Source organism: Crotalus tigris, unplaced genomic scaffold (assembly GCF_016545835.1).
Source record: "Crotalus tigris isolate CLP2741 ecotype Arizona unplaced genomic scaffold, ASM1654583v1 scf7180000019065.834497, whole genome shotgun sequence".
Classification (NCBI taxonomy): domain Eukaryota; kingdom Metazoa; phylum Chordata; class Lepidosauria; order Squamata; family Viperidae; genus Crotalus; species Crotalus tigris.
Window position 1 is genome coordinate 508307 of NW_024097356.1, and position 25542 is coordinate 533848.

The window sequence follows — 25542 nt, forward strand, 5'->3', positions numbered from 1 at the left end:
ATAATAATAATAATAATAATAATAATAATAATAAGTTGGAAGGGACCTTGGAGGTCATCTAGTCCAACCCCCTGCTCAGGCAGGAAACTCTACACCATTTCATTCCAGTCTCTTCTTAAAAACTTCCAGTGTTGGACCATTCATAGCTTCTGGAGGCAGGTTGTTCCTCTGATTAATTGTTCTGTCAGACAATTTCTCCTTAGTTCCAGGTTGCTTCTCTCCTTTATGAGTTTCCATCCATTGCTTCTTGTATAGAATAAAATAGAATATAGAATAGAATAGAATATAGAATAGAATATCGAATAGAATATAGAATAGGATATGGAATAGAATAGAATAAAATTGCAAAATGGAGTGGAGTGGAATAGAATAGAATAGAATAGAATAGAATAGAATAGAATAGAATAGAATAGAATAGAATAGAATAGAATAGAATAGAGCTGGAAGGGACCTTGGAGGTCTTCTAGTCCAGCCCCCAGCTCAAGCAGAAGAACCTGTCCTATACCATCTCAGACAAGTGACTGTCCAATCTTTTCTAAGAAACTTCCAGTGATGGAGCACCCACAATTTCAGGTGGCAAGCTGTTCCACTGGTTAATTGTCCTCACTGTCAGGAAGTTTCTTCTTAATTCCAGGTTTGCTTGTATCTTTGGTCAGTTTCCAACCGTTGTTTCTCGTCCTTCCCTCTGGTGCTTTGGAGAATAGATTGACCCCTTCCTCTTTGTGGCAGCCCCTCAACTACTGGAAGGCTGCTATCATGTCACCCCAGTTTCTTCTTTTCTTTAGACTAGCCCAGTGGTTCTCAATCTTTTTAATGCCGCGACCCCCAACCGGTCGTAAGTCGAGGACTACTCAACCGGTCGTAAGTCGAGGACTACTCAACTGATGCAGCACCATTTGCAGAATGGGACTTTTGGCGGGCTCAGCAGGGCAGAGACAGCCTGGACAATTCCTATTGGCTTTTGAAAGCCAATAGAATTAGACTCTATTCAAGAGAGTCTATTCTATTGGCTTTCAAAAGCCAATAGAATAAAAGGGAGTAGCACAGCTAAGGAAAAGGGGGGGGGAAATGGCGGACTGCATTGTTTGGCGACCCCCATGAAATGGTCGTTCGACCCCAAATGGGGTCCCGACCCACAGGTGGAGAACCACTGGACTAGCCAAACCCAGAGGAGACTGCCTCCACTCTGCCGTATTTCTACTACGCGGGATGCTTTTTCTCCGAAAAGGGTGTCTTTTCCCCCACCTGTTTGTCTTGGAACGGCTGTCAGGACGAGCTCCTGTGTTTTTGATGGTGTAGATGAATTATCTGGGATTAAGTGCTGAGATTGTGCATGAAGCTCTGGGAAGCAAACAGCCTAGCCTTGCCCAAACTCCCATCCCCGCAGTTCCGCTTCAGTTGTTTCCTTGACGTCTCTGAATGCGAATGCCATACTGTGCTCACTGAAACCGAGACGTTTGGGAGCTGCTTTGCCCAAATTAAAAAAATAAAAATAATAGTGACTATTAAAGTGAAACAGATAACATGATTGTATTTTCAAGGTATTTCCATAGAAATTAGGAAGGGCATATAAGGCAAGAGTCTTCCAACTTGGCCACTTTAAGACTAGTGGACTTCAACTCCCAGAATTCCTCAGCCAGCCCTCAGGGCTGGCTGAGGAATTCTGGGAGTTGAAGTCCACCAGTCTTAAAAGTGGCCAAGTTGGAAGACCCCCTGGCATAAGATAACCCTTATTTTTCTGGTGAAAAACAGGCCTTCAAGTTAAAAGACGTTGCGAGCCAGTTCCGGTTGAGTGGTTAAGGCGCCAGGAGGAGAAAGCCGGCGACCCCAAGTTCAAATCTTGCCTTAACCAATGAAATCCCAGCTGGGGGACTTTGGGCCAATCATTCTCTTTCCGGGCCAGCCCACCTCACAGGGTGGTGGTGGTTGTGGGACAAATAGGAGGGAGGTGCGTGGGAGATGCTCGTCACCTTGAGTTAGTTGTAATAATAATAATAAAGTCAGGATATAAATAAATAAAAATAAGAAAAACGAGGGGAACACGATTCATTCAATCTATCATCGCAGCGCTGTTATGGATGGGTCCGCCTGATTCTGTTTGGGGAACCTCTTAAAAGTACAATAGAATAGAGCTGGAAGGGACCTTGGAGGTCTTCTAGTCCAGCCCCCTGCTCAAGCAGGAGGACCTATATACCATCTCGGACAAGTGACTGTCCAGTCTCTTTTTAAAAACCTCCAGCGATGGAGCGCCCACGATTTCTGGTGGCCAGCTGTTCCACTGGTTTGTTGTCCTCACTATGAGGAAGTTTCTCTTTAATTCTAGGTTGCTTCTCTCTTTGATCAGTTTCCAGCCATTGTTTCTCGTCCTTCCCTCTGGTGCTTTGGAGAACAGTGTGACCCCCTCCTCTTCTTCATGGCAGCCCCTCAAATACTGGAATGCTGCTATCATATCTTCCCTATTTCTCTTTTTCTTTAGACCGGCCAAACCCAAGTTCCGCATTAAGAGGACAAAACCCTTGATTGAAGAAGTTGGTCAACCTCAGGGGTGGGCAGCTATGGCCCCTTTATGACTTCAACTCCCAGAATTCCCGAAGCAGCCAAATAAGGGTCCTCACTGTCAGGAAATTGCTCCTTGGATGGACCTCTCCCTTGATAAGCTCCCATCCTTGACTTCTTCTCCTCCGTTCTAGGCGTCACACTCGTTTCCTCCTTCACGGCTGGGAGGCTGCAGTGGCAGCCTGGCAGCCGTCCCAAGGGGGGGGGGGACTGGGGGGCATCGGGCTAATTTGCCGGGGTTCTTGAACCCCAGAGAGAGGCAGGGTATCCTTTGAGGGGTCCTGGGTGCTCTCTGAGCTTGGTTGCTTTCTTGCAGACATTTCACTACCCAACTAGTGAACATCATCAGCGCTAGTGTTGATGTCAGCATTGATGATGGTGCCTAGTTGGGTTATGAAACGTCTGCAAGAGAACTACCCAATTCAGAGGGCACCAAGGACCCTGCAGTCTTTCTCCTCCTCCTCCTGCTCCTCCTCCTCCTCCTTCCTTCTAGCACTGATGAGGTTCCCTAGTTGGGCCATGAAACGTCTGCAAGAAAACTACCCAATTCAGAGGGCACCAAGGACCCTACAGTCCCTCCTCCTCCTCCTCCTCCCTTCTAGCACTGATGAGGTTCCCTAGTTGGGCTGTGAGACGTCCGCAAGAAAACCACCCAGCTCAGAGAGCACCAAGGACCTCCCAGTCCTTCCTTCCTTCCTTCCTTCCTTCCTCCCTTCCTTCCTTCCTTCCTTCCTTCCTTCCTTCCTTCCTTCCTTCCTTCCTTCCTTCCTTCCTTCCTTCCTTCTCCTCCTCCTCCCTTCTGGCACTGATGATGTTCCCTAGTTGGATCATGAAACGTCTGCAAGAAAGCAACCCAGCTCAGAGAGCCCCCAGGACCCCTCCTTTCCACCCTGAGCTGCAAATTCTCCTTTCCTCAGATCTGTTTGTTTTTTCCGAGAAGAAGGAGAGCCGAGAGGCAGCCGGGTCCTCTCAGCCACGGCCCCTCCCCGTAAGGAATGTGGCTCCCCAGAGGTTTCCCACCTGGGTGGGAGCAGAAGCAGCCCCAGAGTGTTGTTGTTCTCCTTGGCTGTGTTTCCAGGGTGCCTGGGCCACGGCTGCCACTCCCGTACGGGGCACAATGCAAACAGAGGCTGGGGCTGGGGGGGGCTGGGCCGGGCTCTCCTTCCACAGGATGCCTTTGCTCCCCACCCTGAGGCCACCCAGGCCGTCTCCCGCAGGCCTCCGCTTCTGGCCCAGGGCCGGGAGACAGGCAGGCCTCACCAAGGACGATGGTGCAGGCCAGGGAGAAGGGGGGCTGGAGCTCGGCCTCGGTGGGCAGGCAGTGGAGAATGCTGGTTTATAAGGATCGGAATATGAGGACTATTGTTTGTAACAGGCCCAGACTCATCAAGAGGGAGTGGGTGGCCATAGAAACCTGATTGATTGATTGATTGACAGACAGACAGACAGATCTGGATGGGTGGGTGGGTGGATAGGTAGATAGATAGATGGATATAGATAGATAGATAGATAGATAGATAGATAGATAGATAGATAGATAGATAGATAGATAGATAGATAGATATGGATGGATGATAGGTAGGGAGGGATGGATTGGATGGATGGATGGATGGATGACAGATATAGGTGGGTGGGTGGGTAGGTAGGTAGGTAGATAGATAGATAATTGTTTTCTGAGGTTTTCGCGGGTATTTGTATATAGGTCTTTGGTTGTTCGGGTTTTCTCCCGCGTAAAATTGGAAGTGTCTTGGCAACGTTTCGACGAAGTCAAATCTGCAAATTGCTAGCTGCTCAAAGCAAGAAGCTAAAAACACCAGCCTGAAGATGACGAATGTGACTTCGTCGAAACGTTGCCAAGACACTTCCAATTTTACGCGGGAGAAAACCCGAACAACCAAAGACCTATATAGATAGATAAGTAGATAGGTAGATAAATAGAAAGATAGAAAGATGGTAGATAGGTAAATGGATGGATGGATGGATGGATAGATAGATGATAGATATAGATAGATGGTAGGTAGGTAGGTAGGTAGGTAGATAGATAAAAAGATGGTAGATAGGTGGATGGATGGATAGATAGTACGTAGGTAGGTAGGTAGATAAATAGAAAGATAGAAAAAAGGTAGATGGATGGATGGGTGGATAGATAGAAAGATGGTAGGTAGGTAGGTAGATAAATAGAAAGATAGAAAGATGGTAGATAGGTAGATGGATGGATGGATAGATAGAAAGATGGTAGATAGGTAGGTAGATAGATAGATAGATAGAAAGATGGTAGGTAGGTGGGTAGGTAGATAGATAAATAGAAAGATAGAAAGATGGTAGATAGGTGGATGGATGGATGGATAGATAGATAGATAGATAGATAGATAGATAGATAGATAGATAGATAGATAGATATGGATGGTGATAGGTAGGTAGGTAGGTAGGGATGGATGGATTGGATGGATGGATGATACATATGGGTGGGTGGGTAGGTAGATAGATAGGGATGGATGGATGGATGGATGGATGGATAGATAGATAGATAGATAGATAGATAGATAGATAGATAGATAGATAGATAGATAGATATGGGTAGGTGGTGGGTGGGTGGGTAGGTAGAGATGGGCAGGTGGATGGATGGATTGGGGGGAGGGAAGAGAGTGTCAGTCTTTCCTTGATGTCACTCCAGCCTTTCTTGCTTTCCCAAACCTTCATGGCCAGGTCAGATCAAGCAGCCTTCTTCAACTAGACACTCTCCTGCCAGTATATCGGAATAGAAATCCGGTGATTCAGGAGCCAGAAGTTAATCGGACACATCTGGAGGGAGCCAGTTTGGGATGTTTATAGCTGCCCGAGTGAGAGGCTTCCTGTTCCTCAGCCACGTCCTTCGGGGCTGCCTGGGGACCTCCAGGTCAGGCTGCTGTTGAGGATGCCCAGGCAGGGATATTCAGAGCCCCCCAGCCGGGAAGGTGGAGGACCAGGGAGGGAGAAGGAGAAGATGGGGTGGTCTCAGCCCGGGGAGGGACCCAACCCGCTTTCTGACAGGGCTCCCCCAAACTGGTTCCACCCACGTTGCCTTTCTGAGATGTTTTGGTCTGAGGACAGAGCCCAGGGTGTCCATCTGCCGTTCGAGAATTGCAGGCCCGGGGGGAGCCAGGCTGCAGGGGAGCTGGGGGGGGGGGCTGGCCCTGCCTCACGAAAGGAGCTTTGGCTCTGCCATCAGAAGGCTGGCACTGGGCCAATCTGGCCAGGCAGGGGCGATCGTCCCCAGAAGCAAAGCAATGCCTGGTAAAGCATCATCCAACTGTCTCTTGTACCATCTCTTGTACATCTGTCTCTTGTACCATCTAGCACAGGGGTTCTCAACCTTGGCAACTTTAAGACTTGTGGACTTCTTGTACCATCTAGCACAGGGGTTGTACCATCTCTTGTACCATCTGTCTCTTGTACCATCTAGCACAGGGGTTCTCAACCTTGGCAACTTTAAGACTTGTGGACTTCAACTCCCAGAATTCCTCAGCCAGCTGGCTGAGGAATTCTGGAATTCTGGGAATTGAAGTCCACAAGTCTTAAAGTTGCCAAGGTTGAGAACCCCTGATCTAGCAGAAACAGTTGAGGGTGACCAATAAAAGAGAACATTTGCAGCTCAGGGCTGACCTGTGGGGGTCCTTGGGTGCCCTCTGAGCTGGGCGGTTTTCTTGCAGACGTTTCATGACCCAGCTAGGGAACATCATCAGTGCTAGAAGGGAGCAGGATTTGAGGGAGGAGGAGGAGGAGGAGGAGGAGGAGGAGGAGGAGGAGGAGGAGGAGGAATATTGTGGAGTCCCTGATGCTCTCTGAGTTTGGTTGTTTTGACGTTTCATGACTGAACTACAGAAGAGCATCAGTGCTAGAAGGGTGGGGAGTTGCAGAGAGGAGCAGGAGGAGGAGGAGGAAGACTGTGGGGTCCTTGGTGCTCTCTGAGCTGGGTGTTTTTCTTGCAGACGTTTCATGACCCAGCTAGGTAACATTATCAGTGCTAAGAGGGAGGAGGAGAATGAAGGAAGGAAGGAAGGAAGGAAGGAAGGAAGGAAGGAAGGAAAGGAAGGAAGGAAGGAAGGAAGGAAGGAAGGAAGGAAGGAAGGAAGGAAGGAAGGAAGGAAGGACTGTGGGGTCATTGGTGCTCTCTGAGTTTGATTTTTTCTTGCAGATATTTCATGACCCAACTAGGGAACGTCATCAGTGCTAGAAGGAAGGAAGGAAGGAAGGAAGGAAGGAAGGAAGGAAGGAAGGAAGGAAGGAAGGAAGGAAGGACTGTGGGGTCCTGGGTGCTCTCTGAGCTGGGTGCTTTCCTTGCAGACGTTTCATGACCCAACTAGGGAACACCATCAGCACTAGAAGGGAGGAGGAGAAGGACTGTGGGGTCCTTGACGCTCTCTGAGCTATATTATTTTCTTGCAGACGTTTCATGACCCAGCTAGGGATCAGCACCCATGCGAAAGGGAGAGAGGGGCTTGCTCTCTACGTGTAGGCCACCCTCCTGCCTGTCCGTGGAGGGGAAGAGGAAGGGGGAATCGCCCGGAGGACCCACCGGGGGCAGAGCTGGTGTCTTGGTTTCCGGTCTGCCCAGGTCCTCCGTCTCAAAGCAGGATCTGCCAGCCCAGCCTGTCGCAGCCTTGCTGCTTGAGACCATTTGCGTTAGTGCAGGCCGCTCGGCTGGAGAGGCGTGCGTGTCACACAGGCCTGGCGTTGTGCTTTGTGACGGCGGGTGTGATTCCTGAGGGGAGAGAGGGAGGGAGGGGGGTGCTTTGGGGAGACCCGCCCCAGGGGAACTCCGCTCGCACCCAGAGCCCGGAGGCTGCCTATTTGTATCCCCAGCGTCTCTCTGCCTGTGTCAAGAGGGCTGCATAGTTTTGTGCGCGGCTATTAATAGGCTTCTATAAATCTCCCCACAAACACAGAACTATAAATAAGAGAAAACAGAGTTTCTAGCCAGGTTTCGCTCAGTTGGTGCCGCTGCTGAGGAGACGCGTCTCCCGGGATGGGCTTTGAACTTGGCTTGTGTGTGTGTGGGGGGGGGAAACCTGCCAGGAGAGGCTGAACCCCAGGATTTGGCCCTCCAAGGTGGCTTTCACAGCAAAACAGAGAGCCAGGTTTGCCTAGGGCAGCAGCTAGAAACCAGGAGACGGGGAGTTCTAGTACCGCCTTAAGCACGAAAGCTGGCCGGGTGACTTTGGACCAATCACTAGGAGACGGGGAGTTCTAGTCCCGCCTTAGGCACGAAAGCTGGCCGAGTGACTTTGGACCAATCACTAGGAGACGGGGAGTTCTAGTCCCGCCTTAGGCACGAAAACTGGCCGACTGACTTTGGACCAATCACTAGGAGACTGGGAGTTCTAGTCCCGCCTTAGGCACGAAAACTGGCCGGGTGACTTTGGACCAATCACTAGGAGACGGGGAGTTCTAGTCCCGCCTTAGGCACGAAAGCTGGCCGACTGACTTTGGACCAATCACTCGGAGACGGGGAGTTCTAGTCCCGCCTTAGGCACGAAACCTGGCCGGGTGACTTTGGACCAATCACTAGGAGACGGGGAGTTCTAGTCCCGCCTTAGGCCCAAAAGCTGGCTGGGTGACTTTGGACCAATCACCAGGAGACGGGGAGTTCTAGTCTCGCCCTAGGCACGAGAGCTGGCTGGGTGACTTTGGGCCAGTCTTTCTCTCTCAGCCCAGCCAACTTCACAGGGTCGTTGTTGTGGGAAAAGAGGAAGGAATGTCGTATCTGATTGCTGCACTGAGTTGTTACTTATAAAAATAATCAAGGCAAAATAAGTAAGTAAGCAAATACAACAACCAGGATCTAACATGGTTCCTGATAGCCATCCCTGCTCCAAGGTGGCTGGAAGTAACTCAGCCCCGAGAAAAGCCAGCGGATAACATGAAATTTGCAAAAAGCATCCGGAGGGCTACGTTGGATCAGAGCCAGTTCCTGACCAGGCTGTGCTAGATTCCCCTGCTGCTGGAACCCACAATACAAAGAGGGGTAACTGGAAGGACCCCCCCCCCCCTTTTTTTTTTTTTTTTTAATGAGCTGACAATGTTAGTGGGCCGGAAATCAGAACAATCTTGAGGAAAAGTTCAAGCACTTTGCAGCTATCCCAGGAATGCATCTCCACAAAGTTTGGGTTGGATGGTGTTTCTCTTAGCGGCGCCCTCCCCTTTCCCTGCTTGCCAAAATACGAAGCAGCCAAGATACCAGCTGTTTTTCCTGCAGGGGTGCTCATGTTGGGCGTCCAGCCGCTGGCTTTTGGAAAAAAATTTTCAGGCTTCCCGTTCTCGGCCGCTCTCTCCTTCTTCCCTGCCTGCTGTGGCTGAGCATGTAATTTGAGGGTCCCTGACTTACAGCTGTCCATTTAGGGACCGTCACAAGGGGACTGAAAAGTGACTGTTGCCTGTCCTCACACTTACCACCATTCCTCACACTTATGACTGATGCAGCATCCCCGTGGACATGTGATTCGAGCGCTTGGCAATTGTGTGTTTGCAGTAGTTGCAGCATTCAGCCGTCATGCCAGAATGGATCGTTCCTCGATGGGGGTGTTGCTTGCTTCTTGATCGCTGGTCTACGTGTTCATCTGGGTGTTTTGCTGGCTGGGACGTGTTTTGGTCCTTTCCTTTCTGCTTTTTGACTATCTCTTTTGAACGGTGTGTAGACGCTGATTATCTCTGTGTGCCTGTTGATGGCTGATTGGTCTGAGTGCCAGGCCTCCGGGAAATTCTCTCACATTTTTCAACCATGCTCACGGTTTCCCAGTTGAAACTATGGTTAAGCCTGTTCATATGTTGTGCAATTAAGGAGTTTCCTGGCTGTCTTCTGACTGCTAGACGCTGTTCATGGATGCGTTCCGCTGGTCTTCTCCTGTCTGTCCCACAAAATGGTTGTTAACAGTCCTTATGCTGCATGTTGTAGGTCAGGGGTCCCCAACCTAGGCCACTGTATGACTTGTGGACTTCAACTCCCAGAATTCCTGAGCCAGCCATGCTGAGGGGAAAGGGAGAGGTTTCTAAGCTGAGTCATGCTGGCTCAGGAATTCTGGGAATTGAAGTCTGCGAGTCATGAGGGGCCATAGTTCCCCCATGCTGGCTGAGGAATTCTGGGAGTTGAAGTCCACGAATCATGAAGGGGCCATAGTTCCCCCATGCTGGCTCAGGAATTCTGGGAGTTGAAGTCCACGAGTCATGAAGGGGCCAAAGTTCCCCCATGCTGGCTCAGGAATTCTGGGAGTTGAAGTCCACGAGTCATGAGGGGGCCTAGGTTGGGGACCTCTGTTGTAGGTGACTCCTAATTTTTCTTTCAGTACAGGTAGTCCTCAATTTAAGGCCACAATTGAGCCCAACATTTCTGTTGCTAAGCGAGACTTGTTGTTAAGTGAGTCTTGCCCCATTTTACAACCTTTCTTACCACAGTTGTTCACTGTAGTTGTCAAGTTAGTCCCACGGTCGTTAAGTGGATCAAGCTTCCCCCTTGACTTTGCTTGCCAGAAGGTCATAAAAGGGGACACTGCAACCATCATAAAGATGAGTCAATTGCCAAGCGTCCGAATTTTGGTTCACGTGACCACGGGGATCCTGCAGTGGTCATAAGTGTGAAAAACAGTTGTAAGTTACTTTTTTCGGTGCCGTTATAACTTTAAATGGTCACTAAATGTTCCGTTGTAAGTCGAGAATGACCTGTAGGAAGCTTTTGAGAGTCCAGGATTCCTACATCCGCTGCCAATGGGAGAAGCAGGAGAGGAATTGTAGATCCAGCCTTTCAGCCCCATTATTTTTATTTATTAAAATTATTCACCACAGTTCTCGCCATCCAATGTGACTTTGGGCCCTCATCCATGATGCAAAAGGCTGCTGAACTGCTTGAGAGCTGGTGGAGTTTCCTGGGAAAGAGGAATTTTCGTAAATATTCCATTTTTGGCAATAATAACCGGTAAAATCAGAGCTGGTAAAGAAGCCATGTTGCTCTCGGCTCTTCCCTGGCAACCGGTGATTATGCCCATTCAGTCTTGACTGGCTTTATTACTGACTGCAGCGGTTCAAATTCTGCCTGTATTTGTACAGACTGATTTTATACAAAGTCATAAAATTATGTAAAACAGTGACTTACCTTTGCTTGGAACAAGCATGCCGGCCTTATGCCAGTATGCAGAAGTTACGTTAGCTAGATTGAGGAGCCTTTAATTTTTTCCTGAAATTTATTTCGAGATATTCATAATACACCACAAAATGCCTTGTGTTTAGCGCAGAGTTTTCTGGTAAAAGTGTTTCTGGAACTTGACAAGTTTAAAATGGGTGGACTTCAACTGGGGAATTCTGGGAGTTGAAGTCCACCCATTTTAAACTTGTCAAGTTCAAAAAACAGTGTGATGGTGGAATTTCTTGGGCCTCATCCAGACCCGGCCTAAAATTGCACATAAGGTACAACTTCATTTCACCTCATTCAGAAATGAGTCAGAAATGAGGGCTTGAAAGCGGTTACCAATGGATTATTCAGTTTAATTAAGATTATCATCGTATAAAATACAAATAAAGATGGTAAGGAGGTGGAAAAAGGAAAGAAAGAGGAAGAATTGCAGGATAAAGTGGGAAAGGGAGAAGAAAATTGATTTCCAACTATTTTCAGCGTATTAGAATGCAAAGTAAAATTGCAGCTTCAACTTTTCAGTTTTGCACATTTAGTAAAGGGTCGATATTTCTATAATGTCAAACGGACCTAACCAGCAAATCCCAAAGTCACCATTTCATTTTTTTCCCCTGCCTTGAGCACAAAGTCCAGAAATGGTTTCCAGGTAGAAACAAAGTGACTAGATATATTCTTTTCTCTGATTAAACCAATTAATTGTAGCTTTTCTGCTAACTCCCATCAGTTCTTAATGGGTGAATTTTTACAGTTTGTTCTCTTTTTTAAATGGTTTAAGGGCTTCCTGAATTCCTGCGTAGGCTGTGCATGCTAGGAGCTGTTGACTCACAAAAGGTTTTTTATTATTATTATTATTTTTGCCCTGCTACGGCTTTTCACCCACCCACCTGCGCCTTCTATGGGGGGTTACAAAGGTGCATTGGAGTTTTTTGTGTTCTCGTGTAAAATGATCCAGTGGCTTTATATAAGAACAGGTTTTCTGATCACTCTCTCTGATGCCCTCACCATTAAGAACAGGGTCTGATAAAGATTGTTGTTGTTAATTGCGAAGTCGTGTCCGACCCATCGCGACCCCATGGACAACGTTCCTCCAGGCCTTCCTGTCCTCTACCATCTTCTGGAGTCCATTTAAGTTCACACCTACTGCTTCAGGGACTCCATCCAGCCATCTCATTCTCTGTCGTCCCCTTCTTCTATTGCCCTCAATCTTTCCCAGCATTAGGCCCTTCTCCAGTGAGTCCTTCCTTCTCATTAGGTGGCCAAAGTATTTGAGTTTCAACTTCAGAATCTGGCCTTCTCAAGAGCAGTCAGGGTTGATCTCTTCTAGGACTGACCGGTTTGATCGCCTTGCAGTCCAGGGGACTCGCAGGAGTCTTCTCCAGCACCATAGTTCAAAGGCCTCCATTCTTTGGCGCTCGGCCTTTCTTATGGTCCAACTTTCACAGCCATACATTGCAACTGGGAAAACCATGGTCTGGACTATACGCACTTTTGTTGGCAGGGTGATGTCTGCTTTTTAGTATGCTGTCTAGATTTGCCATAGTTTTCCTCCCCAGGAGCAAGCGTCTTTTAATTTCTTGGCTGCAGTCCCCATCTGAGGTGATCTTGGAGCCCAGAAAAATAAAATCTGTCACTACCTCCATTTCTTCCCCATCGATTTGCCAGGAATTGAGAGGGCCGGATGCCATGATTTTGGTTTTCTTAATGTTGAGTTTCAAGCCAACTTTTGCACTCTCCTTCTTCACCCGCATCAAGAGGCTCTTTAGTTCCTCTTCACTTTCTGCCATTAGAGTGGTATCATCTGCATATCTTAGGTTGTTGATATTTCTCCCGGCAATCTTAATTCCAACTTTTGATTCATCTAGCCCTGCCTTTCTCATGATGTGCTCTGCATATAAGTTAAATAGGCAGGGCGACAGTATACAGCCTTGCCGGACTCCTTTTCCAATTTTGAACCAATCAGTGGTTCCGTGTCCAGTTCTCACTGTTGCTTCTTGACCCGCATATAGGTTTCTCAAGAGACAAATGAGATGGTCTGGTACTCCCATCTCTTTAAGAACTTGCCACAATTTGTTGTGATCCACACAATCAAAGGCTTTAGCATAGTCAATGAAGCAGAAGTAGATGTTTTTCTGGAACTCCCTAGCTTTCTCCATGATCCAGCGTATGTTGGCAATTTGATCTCTAGTTCCTCTGCCTCTTCGAAATCCTGCCTGTACTTCTGGTAGTTCTCGATCTACATACTGCTGGAGTCTAGCTTGTAGGATTTTAAGCATAACTTTACTAGCATGTGAAATGAGTGCAATGGTGCGATAGTTTGAACATTCTTTGGCATTGCCTTTCTTTGGAATTGGAATGTAAACTGACCTTTTCCAATCCTGTGGCACTGTTGAGTTTTCCAAATTTGCTGGCAAATTGAGTGTAGCACTTTTACTGCATCGTCTTTTAAGATTTTGAATAGCTCAGCTGGAATACTGTCACCTCCACTAGCTTTGTTGTTGCTCAGATTTTCTAAGGCCCATTTCACTTCACATTCTAGGATGTCTGGTTCGAGGTCAATGACCATCTCATTGTGGTTATCTGGGATGTTAAGCTCATTCTTGTATAGTTCTTCTGTGTAGTTTTGCCATCTCTTCTTAATCTCTTCTGCCTCTGTTAGGTCTCTGCCATTTTGGTCCTTTATCATGCCCATCTTTGCATGAAACGTTCCCTTCGTATCTCCAATTTTCTTGAAGAGATCTCTGGTCCTCCCTATTCTGTTGTTTTGTTCTATTTCTTTGCACTATTCATTTAAGAAGGCATTCTTATTTCTTCTAGCTATTCTCTGGAATTCTGCATTCAATTGGGTGTATCTTTCTCTTTCTCCTTTGCCTTTTGCTTCCCTTCTTTCCTCAGATATTTGCAAAGCTTCCTCAGACAGCCATTTTGATTTCTTGCATTTCTTTTTCTTTGGGATGGTTTTAGTTGCTACCTCTTGTACAATGTTGCGAACTTCCATCCATAGTTCTTCAGGCACTCTGTCTATCAGATCTAATTCCTTAGCATATTGGACACCTTCCGACCTGAGGGGCTCATCTTTTTGCCTTTTAGTACTGTCCATGGGGTTTTCATGGCAAAGATACTGGAGTGGTTTGCCATTTCCTTCTCCAGTGGATCACATTTTGTCAGAACTCTCTGCTATGTCCTGTCCGTCTTGGGTGGCCCTGCATGGCATAGCTACATTGAGGTACACAAGCCCCTTCGCCACGAGAAGGCAGTAATCCATAAAGGGGCTGATAAAGATAATTAAGTGCAAATAGAAATGCATATTATTTCAACAGCAAGGAAGATAAAACAGTAATGTTTATAGCAGTTTTCCGGTATTTGAGAGGCTGCCACGAAGAAGATGGGGTCAAATTATTCTCCAAAGCGCCTGAAGGCGGGACAAGAAACAATGGATGGAAATGCATCAAGGAGAGAAGCAGCCTGGAATTAAGGAGAAACTTCCTGACAGTGAGGACAATTAACCAGTGGAACTACCTGCCTCCAGAAGTCATGGGCGCTTCATCACTGGAGGTTTTTAACAAGAGAGACTGGACAGTCACCTGTCTGAGAAGGTATAGGGTCTTCTGCTTGAGCAGTGGGCTAGACTAGAAGACCTCCAAGGTCCCTTCCAGCTTCTCTTCTGTTCTATTCTATTCTATTCTATTCTATTCTATTCTATTCTATTCTATTCCATTCCATTCCATTCCATTCCATTCCATACCAATTCCAATTCTAATTCTAATTCTTTATTCTATTCTGTTGTTCTGTTCTATTCTACTCTAATTCTTATTTCTATTCTATTCTATTCTATTCTATTCTTTTTTTTTATTGAAAATTTTTTATAAATTTTTACAGAAAAACAAAAAAGTAACAATACAACAACAGCATAAACAAGGAACTAAACAAAACAAAACAAAACAACCCTTCCCCTACCCCCCCCCCAAATACCCACTCCCTCCCCCCCCCCGCCGGAGCTTCCCAGAGCAGAATATAGGCTTAATTAAAAAAAATTTAAAAAGTTATATGAAAAAAAAGAATATAACACTAAGATATATGTATATATATAAAAATAAAGGTTATGAAAAAGCTAAATGATATTTTTTTATATCCAATTTAAATTGTATAAACTTTATCCATTTATCCCAAACAGCAAGAAATTTCTCTTGCGATTGTTCTTTTAAAAAAGCCGAAATCTTTGCCATTTCCGCCAAATAAGACACTTTAAGAAACCATTCCTGCAAAGTGGGCAAAGATTCCTTCTTCCAATATTGTCCTACTAACAGCCTTGCGGCTGTGATCAAATTTAACATCAATATAACCTCCTTTGTATCACAATCAGTAACTATACCTAACAAAAATAATTGTGGAGTAAATTTTACCCTCCTTCTAAAAATTCTCTGAATATTCCACCATATCTTAATCCAAAAGGCTTTTATATTTCTGCACGACCACCAGATGTGATAATAGGTGGCATCCAAACAACCACATCTCCAACATTTAGGCTGTAGGTCAGGGTACATAAAAGACATTTTTTGTGGGTCAAGGTGCCATCTATAAAACATTTTGTAGAAATTCTCCCTTAAATTCTGTGCTTGTGTAAATTTAACATTTCTCACCCAAATGGTTTCCCAGGTATCCAGTAGGACTGGTTCACCAAAATTTTGCGCCCATCTGATCATACAATCTTTGATTAATTCTGTTTCTGAGTCCAATTCCACTAAAACCCCATAAATTCTCTTAATATGAGTTTGTCTTTGATCCTTCACTTGCTTAATAAGATTTTCATCTTCTCTGAGAAAACCCAGCTTATGATCCATCTTCCATCTGTCTACTAATTGCCTATATTGAAACCAAGAATAAGTAATGTTTTCATGTACTAACTCTTCCAGTAATTTTAACTGCCAATTTTGTCCATCCCATCTAAGTAACTGTGTATAAGACACCATATCCATTTTAACACCTCTTTTTATTCCTTCTATCGCATGCCAAGGTATAGCCCATAGTGGTACTTTAAAATCACTTTTATAATATTTTCTCCAAACCCTAAGTAAAGAAATTCTTATAATATGAGATTTAAAAGCCCGATCCACTTTTTTATTAAATATTAAATAGGCATGCCAACCAAAAAGTAAATCCCATCCCTCCAAATGGAGTATCTCAAGGTTTGTTAAATTTACCCAATCACTGATTAATGTTAAAACCACCGCGTCATAATATAATTTCAAATTCGGTACCTTGAGTCCACCTCTCTCATGGAAGTCTTGCATGATTTTAAACTTAACCCTTGGCTTTTTCCCTGCCCAAATGAATTTATTGATACCTTTCTGCCATTCACTTAAATTAATCTCGTTCTTCAAAATCGGTAGCATTTGAAACAAAAAAAGAAATTTGGGTAGAATATTCATTTTTATCACTGCAATTCTTCCCATGAGAGATAATTGCAACTTCTCCCAATTCCTCAAGTCTTTCTGTACACTAACCCACAACCTTTCATAATTATTTTTAAACAATTTTGCATTAGAAACAGATAACAACACCCCCAAATATTTTACCTTATTAACAATTTCAAAACCCGTCAGGTTAGCCAGAATCTGCTTCTCCCGAATAGTCATATTTTTAGGTAGGATTTTAGTCTTATTAACATTAATCTTGAAACCCGAAACCAAACCATAATGATAAATCAACTGCAATAACTTTACTACAGAGTGAGTAGGTTGCGACAAAGTAACCACCAAGTCGTCCGCAAAAGCTCTTAACTTACATTCTTTTTTGTTAACTTCTTTTTTGTTAACTTCTATTCCTTTTATTTCCTGCGACTCTCGAATTTTGATCAACAATATTTCCAGTGTTAAAACAAACAAAACGGTGATAATGGACATCCCTGTCTAGTACCTTTCTCTATTGTAAAAACCTCTGACAAGCCTCCATTTACAATAAGTTGAGCCGTTTGTTTTTGGTGTATTACCGTAAGAGCTTGTAATATCTTTTCACCAAAATTCATCTCTTCAATTACTCTTAACATAAAATGCCAATTCAATTGATCAAAAACTTTTTCAGCATCTAAAAATATCAGCCCTGCAGGAACTTGGTTGTTCTTGTCTAGATATTCTAATAAATTAATGATTTGTCTAGCATTATTTTTCATATATCTACCAGTTATAAACCCAGATTGGTCTTTATGCACAAGATGATGCACAACCCTCATAAGCCTATTTACTAAAATTTTTACAAATATCTTGTAGTCAACATTTAAAAGAGATATAGGTCTATAATTCTTTGGTAAAGTAAGATCTTGATCCTCTTTTGGAATCAAAGATATAAAAGCACTACGCCATGAAGGAGGAATCTCTGAACCCTGTAAAATGTCATTAAAAAGATCACCTAATGGTTGGATCATCTCTTCCATTAAAGCTTTATAATAAACAGATGTCAACCCATCCGTACCCGGTGCTTTCCCTGGTTTCAATTGTTTAATTGCTGTCGCAATTTCCTCATTAGTAATTAAACCATTAATTTCATGTTTCTGGTCCTCTGTCAGTTTGGGGAAGCTGGCCTCGCTTAAATATTTATTTATATCTAAGATTTGCACATTCGTAGATTTGTATAATTTCTGATAGTAATCTAAAAAAGATTTCTTAATCAATTCCTTCTGAAACACTAATTTACCCTTATAGTTTATTTTGTCTATTATTCTCTGTCTCTGTTTCTTTCTTAATTGATAGGCCAACCATCTCCCTGGTTTGTTAGCATTACAAAATGTATTTTGTTTCATAAACAATAAATTAGTTGCGGATTGATCCGCGATCAACATATTAAATTGTGTTTTTAGCAACTTTATAGATTCTTTAATCCTTTCATCTTTCTATTCTATTCTATTCTATTCTATTCTATTCTATTCTATTCTATTCTCCATACAGTATTCTATTCTATTTTGTATTCTATTCTATTCTGTTCTATTCTATTCTATTCCCTATTTTCTATTCTATTCTAAATTGATTGTTCTATTCAAATAAGAGAATATATGTTTTTTATTTGGATATCGCTTCTGGATTTTGTGCTTGTGATGAAAAAAACCGAAACTTTGGCTTTGGTTTTGCCGATTAGATAGATTTGTTATTATAGAAATGGCTAATATATATAGTAATGTGTAAAAGTAAAAAGCTGAGGTTGTAATTTGTCATCTTGTACTGTGCTAAAAGGAGTCGGAAGTCAGTGCCGTTTTCTTTTTCCCTTTATTTTTTTCTTCTCTTAATTTCCTATTTTTTTATTTTTCTTCGTATTTTATACATTGATAAAACAGTAGAAGTTACATGTAAAGAAAAAAAGAACAGGTGTCTCCAAGTGTGGCAAATTTTAAGACTTGTGCCCTGAAGGTACTTTTTCAAAAGGCCACTGGAACTGTTTTTCCTTGAAGACGTTTCCCTTTTCATCCAAGGAGCTTTTTCGGTTCTGACTGAATGGTGGAAGGATTTATATTCCTTGCAGTCATCTGGTCGTTAGGCCTCCCTGTGAGAGTTGTCGAGTTGTTGAAGGTTTATCTGTGCCCTCCGGGGTCACCTGAATCGGGGTGCAAATGGGCGTGGAGCCTTCTTGGATAAATCTCCAAGTAGCCTCCACGACTCTCAGAGGGAGCACGAACGCCCAGATGACTGCAAGGAATATACCGCAAATCCTTCCATCCTCCACCCTTGAGTCAGAACTGAAGAAGCTTCTTGGACGAGAAGCAAAACGTTTTCAAGGAAAAACAAAATCCAGTTGCCTAGTAGTAGTAGTAGTAGTAGTAGTAGTAGTAGTAGTAGTAGTAATAATGATAATAATAATAATAATAAAGTTGGAAGGGAACTTGGGGGTCATCTAGTCCAACCCCCTGCTCAGGCAGGAAACCCTATACCAGTGGTTCTCAACCTTTTTAATGCTGTGACCCCCAACCGGTCGTAAGTCGAGGACTACTCAACCGGTCGTAAGTCGAGGACTACTCAACTGGTGCAGCACCGTTTGCAGAATGGGACTTTTGGCGGGCTCAGCAGGGCAGAGACAGCCTGGACAATTCCTATTGGCTTTTGAAAGCCAATAGAATTGCACTCTATTCAAGAGAGTCTGTTCTATTGGCTTTCCAAAGCCAATAGAATAAAAGGGAGTAGCACAGCTAAGGAAAAGGGGAGAAAAAATGGCGGACTGCGTTGTTTGGCGACCCCCGTGAAATGGTCGTTCGACCCCAAATGGGGTCCCAACCCACAGGTTGAGAACCACTGGCCTATACCATTTCAGACAAATGGCTGTCCAGTCTCTTCTTAAAAACTTCCAGTGTTGGAGCATTCACCGCTTCTGGTGGCAGGTGGTTCCACTGGTTAATTGTTCCAACTGTCAGGAAGTTGTGGGTGCTTCATCACTGGGAGGTTTTTAAAAAGAGATTCCTGTAACTCTTCTATGTTTTAACCGTCACCTGTGCAAACAACACGTCGCTCTCATGTGCAGATCAGCGTGAAGACACGGTTCCCGTTATGCCCGCAGTTTGGGAGAGCCAGACCCTTGCCAGAGGAAACTGTGCTGCGAAGAATAGCCGCAAACTAGGAATTCTCGTCTTTGAGGTGTGGCTGTGTGCCCCTCCGTCGTTCTCTTTCCTTGTTGGCCTTTCTTCTCCTCCAGGAAGCTCCCCCGCAGAGGCTGTTGAGCCAGTCGGGGCACTTGAGGCTTTCAAGCAGCCTTTGTGTCCCTTCCTGATAAAGCAAGGAGAGCGTTTGCTTTCGCTCCAGCGGTTTCTGACGTTGGCATGGCGCAGGCTGGGCGAGGCTGGGCATTTTCTCTGTAGGGGACGCGAAGGCAGCCTTGTGCCTGCTTTGGCCGGCCTCAAACCATTTGCTCTTCCCAACCAGCCTCTCCGTCATCCCCCCCCCCCGGCTCCCCCCTTTTGTAGAAGACATGAAACAGTTGACAGGGTGGTTCATAAGCCAACATCTAAAGCTCTTCCACTGATGGATCGTTCTCACTGTCGGGAAATTCCTCCTTAGTTCCAGGTTGCTTCTCTCCTTGGCTAGTTGCCCTCCGTTGCTTCTTGTCCCGCCTGCTTCAGGGGCTTTGGAAAATAGCTTGACTCCCTCTTCTTTGGGGCAGCCCCTGAGATACTGGAACCCTGCTATCATGTCCCCCCTCGTCCTTCTTTTTATTAAAGCAGACATATCCAATTCCTGCAACTGTTTTCCATATGGTTTTGTCACCAGGCCTTTAATCGTCTTAGTTGCTCTTCTCGGCACTTTTTCCAAAGTCTCAGCATCTTTTTTGTAACGTGGTGACCAAAACTGGATGCAGTATTGTAGGTGTGTGGCCTTACTAAGGTTCCCCGTGATGGATAAGGACAAATGTAGTAGAAGAATGCAACATAAACACCCATCATCATCATCATCATTATCATCACAATAATAAAGTTGGAAAGAACCTTGGAGGTCATCTAATCCAACCCCCTGCTCAGGCAGGTAACCCTATACCATTTAAGACAAATGGATGTCCAATCTCTTCTTGAAAACTTCCAATGTTGGAGCATTCACCACTTCTGGAGGCAGGTTGTTCCACTGGTTAATTGTTCTGTCAGGAAGTTTCTCCTTAGTTCTAGGTTGCTTCTCTCCTTGATTAGTTTCCATCCATTGCTTCTTGTCCTGCCTTCAGGTGCCTTGGAGAACAGCTTGACTGCCTCTTCTTTGGGGCAGCCCTTGAGATACTGGAACAATGCTATCATGTTCCCCCTCATCCTTCTCTTCATTAAACTAGACATACCGAATTCCAGCAACTGTTCCTTATAATGTTTTAGCCTCCAGTCCTCTAATCATCTTTGTTGCTCTTCTCTGCACTCTTTCCAAAGTCTCAGCATCTTTTTTACATCATGGTGACCAAAACTGGATGCCGTATTCCAAGTGTGGCCTTACCAAGGCCTTGTAAAGTGGTATTAACACTTCACGTGATCTTCATTCTATTCCTCTGTTACTTTAGGAAGGAATGTAGTGGTGTGTGGGAAAGTGTGGCTGCCTTGGGAATGGCCGGATAAGAGGGTGCACAGCTGCACAAGGGGTGGAGAAAGAGACCCTCTCGAAGTCAGCAGGTTGTAGGAATCTAGGAAGCCCCCACTGGCACTTGCACAACATCTGCTCCACAACTTTAATGTTGATTCCCAAAGGGAAGCCCAACGCCCAGACATAGGAAGATGTATAGAGCAGTGGTTCTCAACCTTTCTAATGCCGCGACCCCATAATACAGTTCCCCATGTTGTGGTGACCCCGAACCACTTATACATCACCGGCTGCCAGGGGCGTGGCCAAAGAAAAGGGGGAAAAATGGCGGACAGCCTTGTTTGGCGACCCGCGTGAAATGGTCGTTCGACCCCAAATAGGGTCCCGACCCACAGGTTGAGAACCACTGGTATAGATGATCCTATGCAACAAGGTGCCAGCTTTTGAACTATCTCTCCAACAATGGACAACCCTGAATAGGAGCAGGGGACTGGACTAGAAGACCTCCAAAGTCCCTTCCAACACTGTTATTCTATAGTGCTCTATGGAGTTGCATGTCCTATGGTGTCTGCTGGGATTCACTGTATAAACGGGATATAGCATCCTCCCCTTAGTGTGACTGTGGGGGGTCAAAGTGTAGATCATATTGTGATAACTGTAATCTCAGAGCATATACTGGGTCAGTATTTGATGTTTATTTTTTCAAATAAATGATGCTGTGCTTCAGTGGTTAAATGGCCAGGGGTCCCCAACCTTTTGGGTACCAGGGACCGGTTCCGTGGAGAGAGTTTTTTCCACAAACCGGAGAGTGTGTGGTTTTGTGTGCTGCCTGCATCCCACGGATGGGGCTTTGCTTGTTTGTGTGGACCGGTTGCTGGCATGCCGCAGCCTGGTATCGGTCCATAGACCGGGGGTGGGAGACCCCTGGCTTAGACATTAGTATCTGGATATAGATTCCATATATAGGGTCAACCTGTTCTCCAAAGCGCCTGAAGGCAGGACAAGAAGCAACAGGTGGAAACTAATCCAGGAGAGAAGCCACCTGGAACTAAGGAGAAACTTCCTGATTGTGAGAACAATGTAATCGGTGGAACAGAAGTTGCCTTCGGGAGTTGTGGGTGCTCCAACACTGGGCAAACATTTGTCTTGGGTGATACAAGATCTCCTGCTTGAGCAGGGGGTTGGACTAGAAGACCTCTAAGGTCCCTTCCAGCTGTTATTGTGTTAGATCTTCTTAAACATTCCTATTTTATTGGGTTTGTAATCTAGGTGAAATGTTAATGTACGTTGCAAGTCCACGTATGATACGCCATACTCTAAAGCAGTGTTTCCCAACCTTGACAATTTTAAGGCATGTGGACTTCAACTCCCAGAATTCCACAGCCAGCAATGCTGGCTGTGGAATTCTGGGAGTTGAAGTCCACATGCCTTAAAATGGTCCAGGTTGAGAAACACTGCTCTAAAGACAGTAAAGCGGGCTTTTTTTAGGGTGAGGGCGGGAGAATTGCGCTTGCAGACTTGCAACCAAGCGCAAGAGCAAATCCTAGAGCAAGCTCTTGCAAGCTCCGTTCTCGTGTGGCGCCCGAGGGCATCCACTTGCGACCATCTTCTGCAGCTTCAGCAGACGCAGCTGCCTGCAGCTTCCCTCCAGCCAGTCTTCCTTGCCCTGCTCCTGCGAGCGTGCCCACGGGTGACTCAGCCGGCTGAGCCCGTCGGAAGCACCTGTGCGGTCAGGAGGGGGGGGGGTGGGCGGCCTTCGCAGCCTCTGACTCATCCGGCCTCTTTGGGGTTTTGGCTCACTGGGCTGGTGGGGCATACGGCTTCCTCTCGGCCCGGCTGGGGGGGGGGGGGCTCCAGGGGCCGTGGGCGGGTGGGGGGTGCTGAGGAAAGGGGGGGGGGTCTGAGACATGAATAGAGGGAGGGCGCTTGCTGTGCGTCTTGGATTCCCCCCAGCAGTCTTTTCTGGCCATTTGTTCAGTGTGGTTTGCCCCGTTTTGCAATTTCCGGCCACATTTGTTAAACGAAACACAGCAGTTAGTAAGTTGCAACGGCCATGAAAACAGCGACTTATGACCATTTTGCAAGCTTAACGACCGTTTGTAGCTTCCCCAGGGTCCCGTGATCAAAATTCGGATGTTTGGCAACTGGCTCACATTTATGACGGTCGCGGTGTCCCCAGGTCACGTGATCCCCACCCGCGAACCTCTGACGAGCAAAGTCAGTGGGGAAGCCATATTTGCTGAGCAAGCAGGTTACTGACTGCACTGTGGCGATTCGCTTAAGGACAGTCATAAAACGGGGCCAAAACCCATGAATCAAATGTCTCACTTAGCCACAAAACCTTTGGGCTCAATTGTGGCCGTAACTGGAGGCCTACCTGTACAGAAATAAAATACTGTTAAAAATGCAAGTGCTCGGGCCTGGATTTGGGGGATCCCCCCCCTGACCCTTTTCCCGGGCGTTTCTCACTCTCCCCCCCTTTCTCCCCCCCCCTCCGCAGAGTTCTGCCGCATCGACCTTCCGCTGTGCCACAATGAGGACGAGCAGCTCAGCTTCGAAGCCGTCCGCAACATCCACAAGCAGATGGACGACGACGCAAACGGCAACGTGGACGTGGAGGAGAGCGATGAGGTGAGCGCTCCTGGGGGGGGGGCGGTCCTGCTCTGGCGGCCCCCGGCTGTCCCCCCCCCGGCCGCCTGGGTAACGCCATTTCGGGTGATGCTGGTGGGATGGGGACTTGTGGCCAGCTGAGTCCGGTGCCCCTGCCGAAGCCCCTCAGCCCCACCACAGACAGTCCTCGACTTTAGACCGTTCGAAATTACAATGGCACTGAAAAGTGTGACTGGTAACCATTTTTCACACTTACGACCGTTGCAGCGTCCCCCGTAGTCACGCGATCAAAATTCAGACGCATGGCGACCGACTTGTGTTTACGACGATCGCAGCGCCTTGGGGGGGTCACATGATCCCCTTTTGTGTCTCTCTGACAAGCAGAATCAATGGGGAGGGAAGCCAGATTCGCTTAACGACCGGTTGACCAATTTGACAACCGCAGCGATTCACTTAACAACTGTGGCAAGAAAGGTTGTGAAAAGGGACAAAACTCGCTTAATAAATGTCTCACTTAGCGACAGGTTCTGGGCTCACTTATGGTCGTAAGTCGAGGACAACCTGCAGTTTCTAAGCCATATCTTCTCCCTTTCTCCCAGTCTGATCAGCAATCCACAGTGTCCGAGGAAGGGGGGAGAATGAACTCTCTGGCTCAAGGCCAGCCTGAGGCAGGACCCTCCAGAATAGGACAGGGCAGAATGTAGAATATATAGAATATAAAATATAAAATAGACTAGACAAGGAATAGAATAGAATAGAATAGAATAGAATAGAATAGAATAGAATAGAATAATAATGGAATGGAATGGAATAGAATAGAATAATAATGGAATGGAATGGAATAGAATAGAATAGAATAGAATAATAATGGAATGGAATGGAATAGAATAGAATAATAATGGAATAGAATAGAATAGAATAGAATAGAATAGAATAGAATAGAATAGAATAGAATAGAATAGAATAGAATAGAATAATAATGGAATGGAATGGAATAGAATAGAATGGAATGGAATGGAATGGAATAGAATAATAATGGAATAGAATAGAATAGGAATAGAATAGGAATAGAATAGAATAGAATAATAATGGAATGGAATAGAATAGGATGGGATGGAGTGGAATGGAATGGAATAGAATAGAATAATAATGGCATGGAATGGAATGGAATAGAATAGAATAGAATAATAATGGCATGGAATGGAATGGAATAGAATAGAATAGAATAGAACAAAAAATAGAATAGAACAGAATATAGCATAGAATAAAATAGAATATAGAACAGAATGGAACAGAACAAAACATAACAGAATAGAATAGAATTCTTTATTGGCCAAATGTGATTGGACACATAAGGAATTTGTCTCCTGTGCAGAAGCTCTCAGTGTACATATAAACAGCAAGTAATCATTCATAGATCATAAACAATAGTTACAATCATTAATCATAAATTACAAACAACAATTGATAAATCCTAAGATACCAATAGGAGAAGCTGAAACAGTGCTGTGGGAATTTGGTGTTCAGCAGAGCGATGGCACAAGGGAAAGAAACTGTCTTTGTGCCTCGTTGTGTTGGCATGCAGTTGCCCTATAGCTCGTCCTGAGGGGAGGGGCTGACACAGTTTGTGTCCGGGATGGGAGAGATTCTGCTAGATATTTTCTCAGCCCCTCTTCCTGACCCGTGCACCATACAGGCCCTGGGTGGAAGGCAGGCTGGTGGCAACCGTTTTTCCTGCAGTCCTAGCTATCCGTTGAAGTCTGTCCCGGTCCTGGTTTGGTTGCTGGGCCAAACCAGACAATTGCAGAGTTTTTATAGATTCTTTCAGATTTCAGAATCTTGAAAATGGCAAAACACGGGCTATCTCTGCATAGACAGCTTGCCATTCCCAGCCCGGTGCTGGTGCTCGGCCCGGCCTGGCCTGCTGTGGTCTCAGCATGGAAAATGTTGACCTTTCTAAGCCGCCGGACAATCCTCTTCCGTCCTGCCACCTGCCACGTTCCCTTTCAGGAAGTTGTAATTCAGCTCCTCTTTCCGTCCAAAGCCTGGGAGAGCGTTCAAGGGGCATGCAGAAAACCAGTTCAGGCCAAGGGAATGCTTATTTATTTCGCAGCTCATGATTTCCCGCCTAAAGTTTCTTTTCTTTGCAAAATATGAACAGAGCAGCTTGAAAAATAACCACAGGTTCTCCTCTGAAGC

General features: G+C 45.5%; 1 protein-coding gene across 4 annotated transcripts in view; it reads left to right on the forward strand.

Annotated features, from left to right (window-relative positions):
• The window catches only part of STIM1 (stromal interaction molecule 1), a 93781-nt gene that overhangs the window by 22039 nt on the left and 46200 nt on the right, over positions 1–25542 (forward strand). For all 4 annotated transcript variants that reach the window (XM_039358733.1, XM_039358734.1, XM_039358736.1 and 1 more), the window contains exon 2: positions 23234–23364. In XM_039358733.1, coding sequence (XP_039214667.1) covers positions 23234–23364 — 131 coding nt within the window. The remainder of the gene's footprint in view (positions 1–23233; positions 23365–25542) is intronic.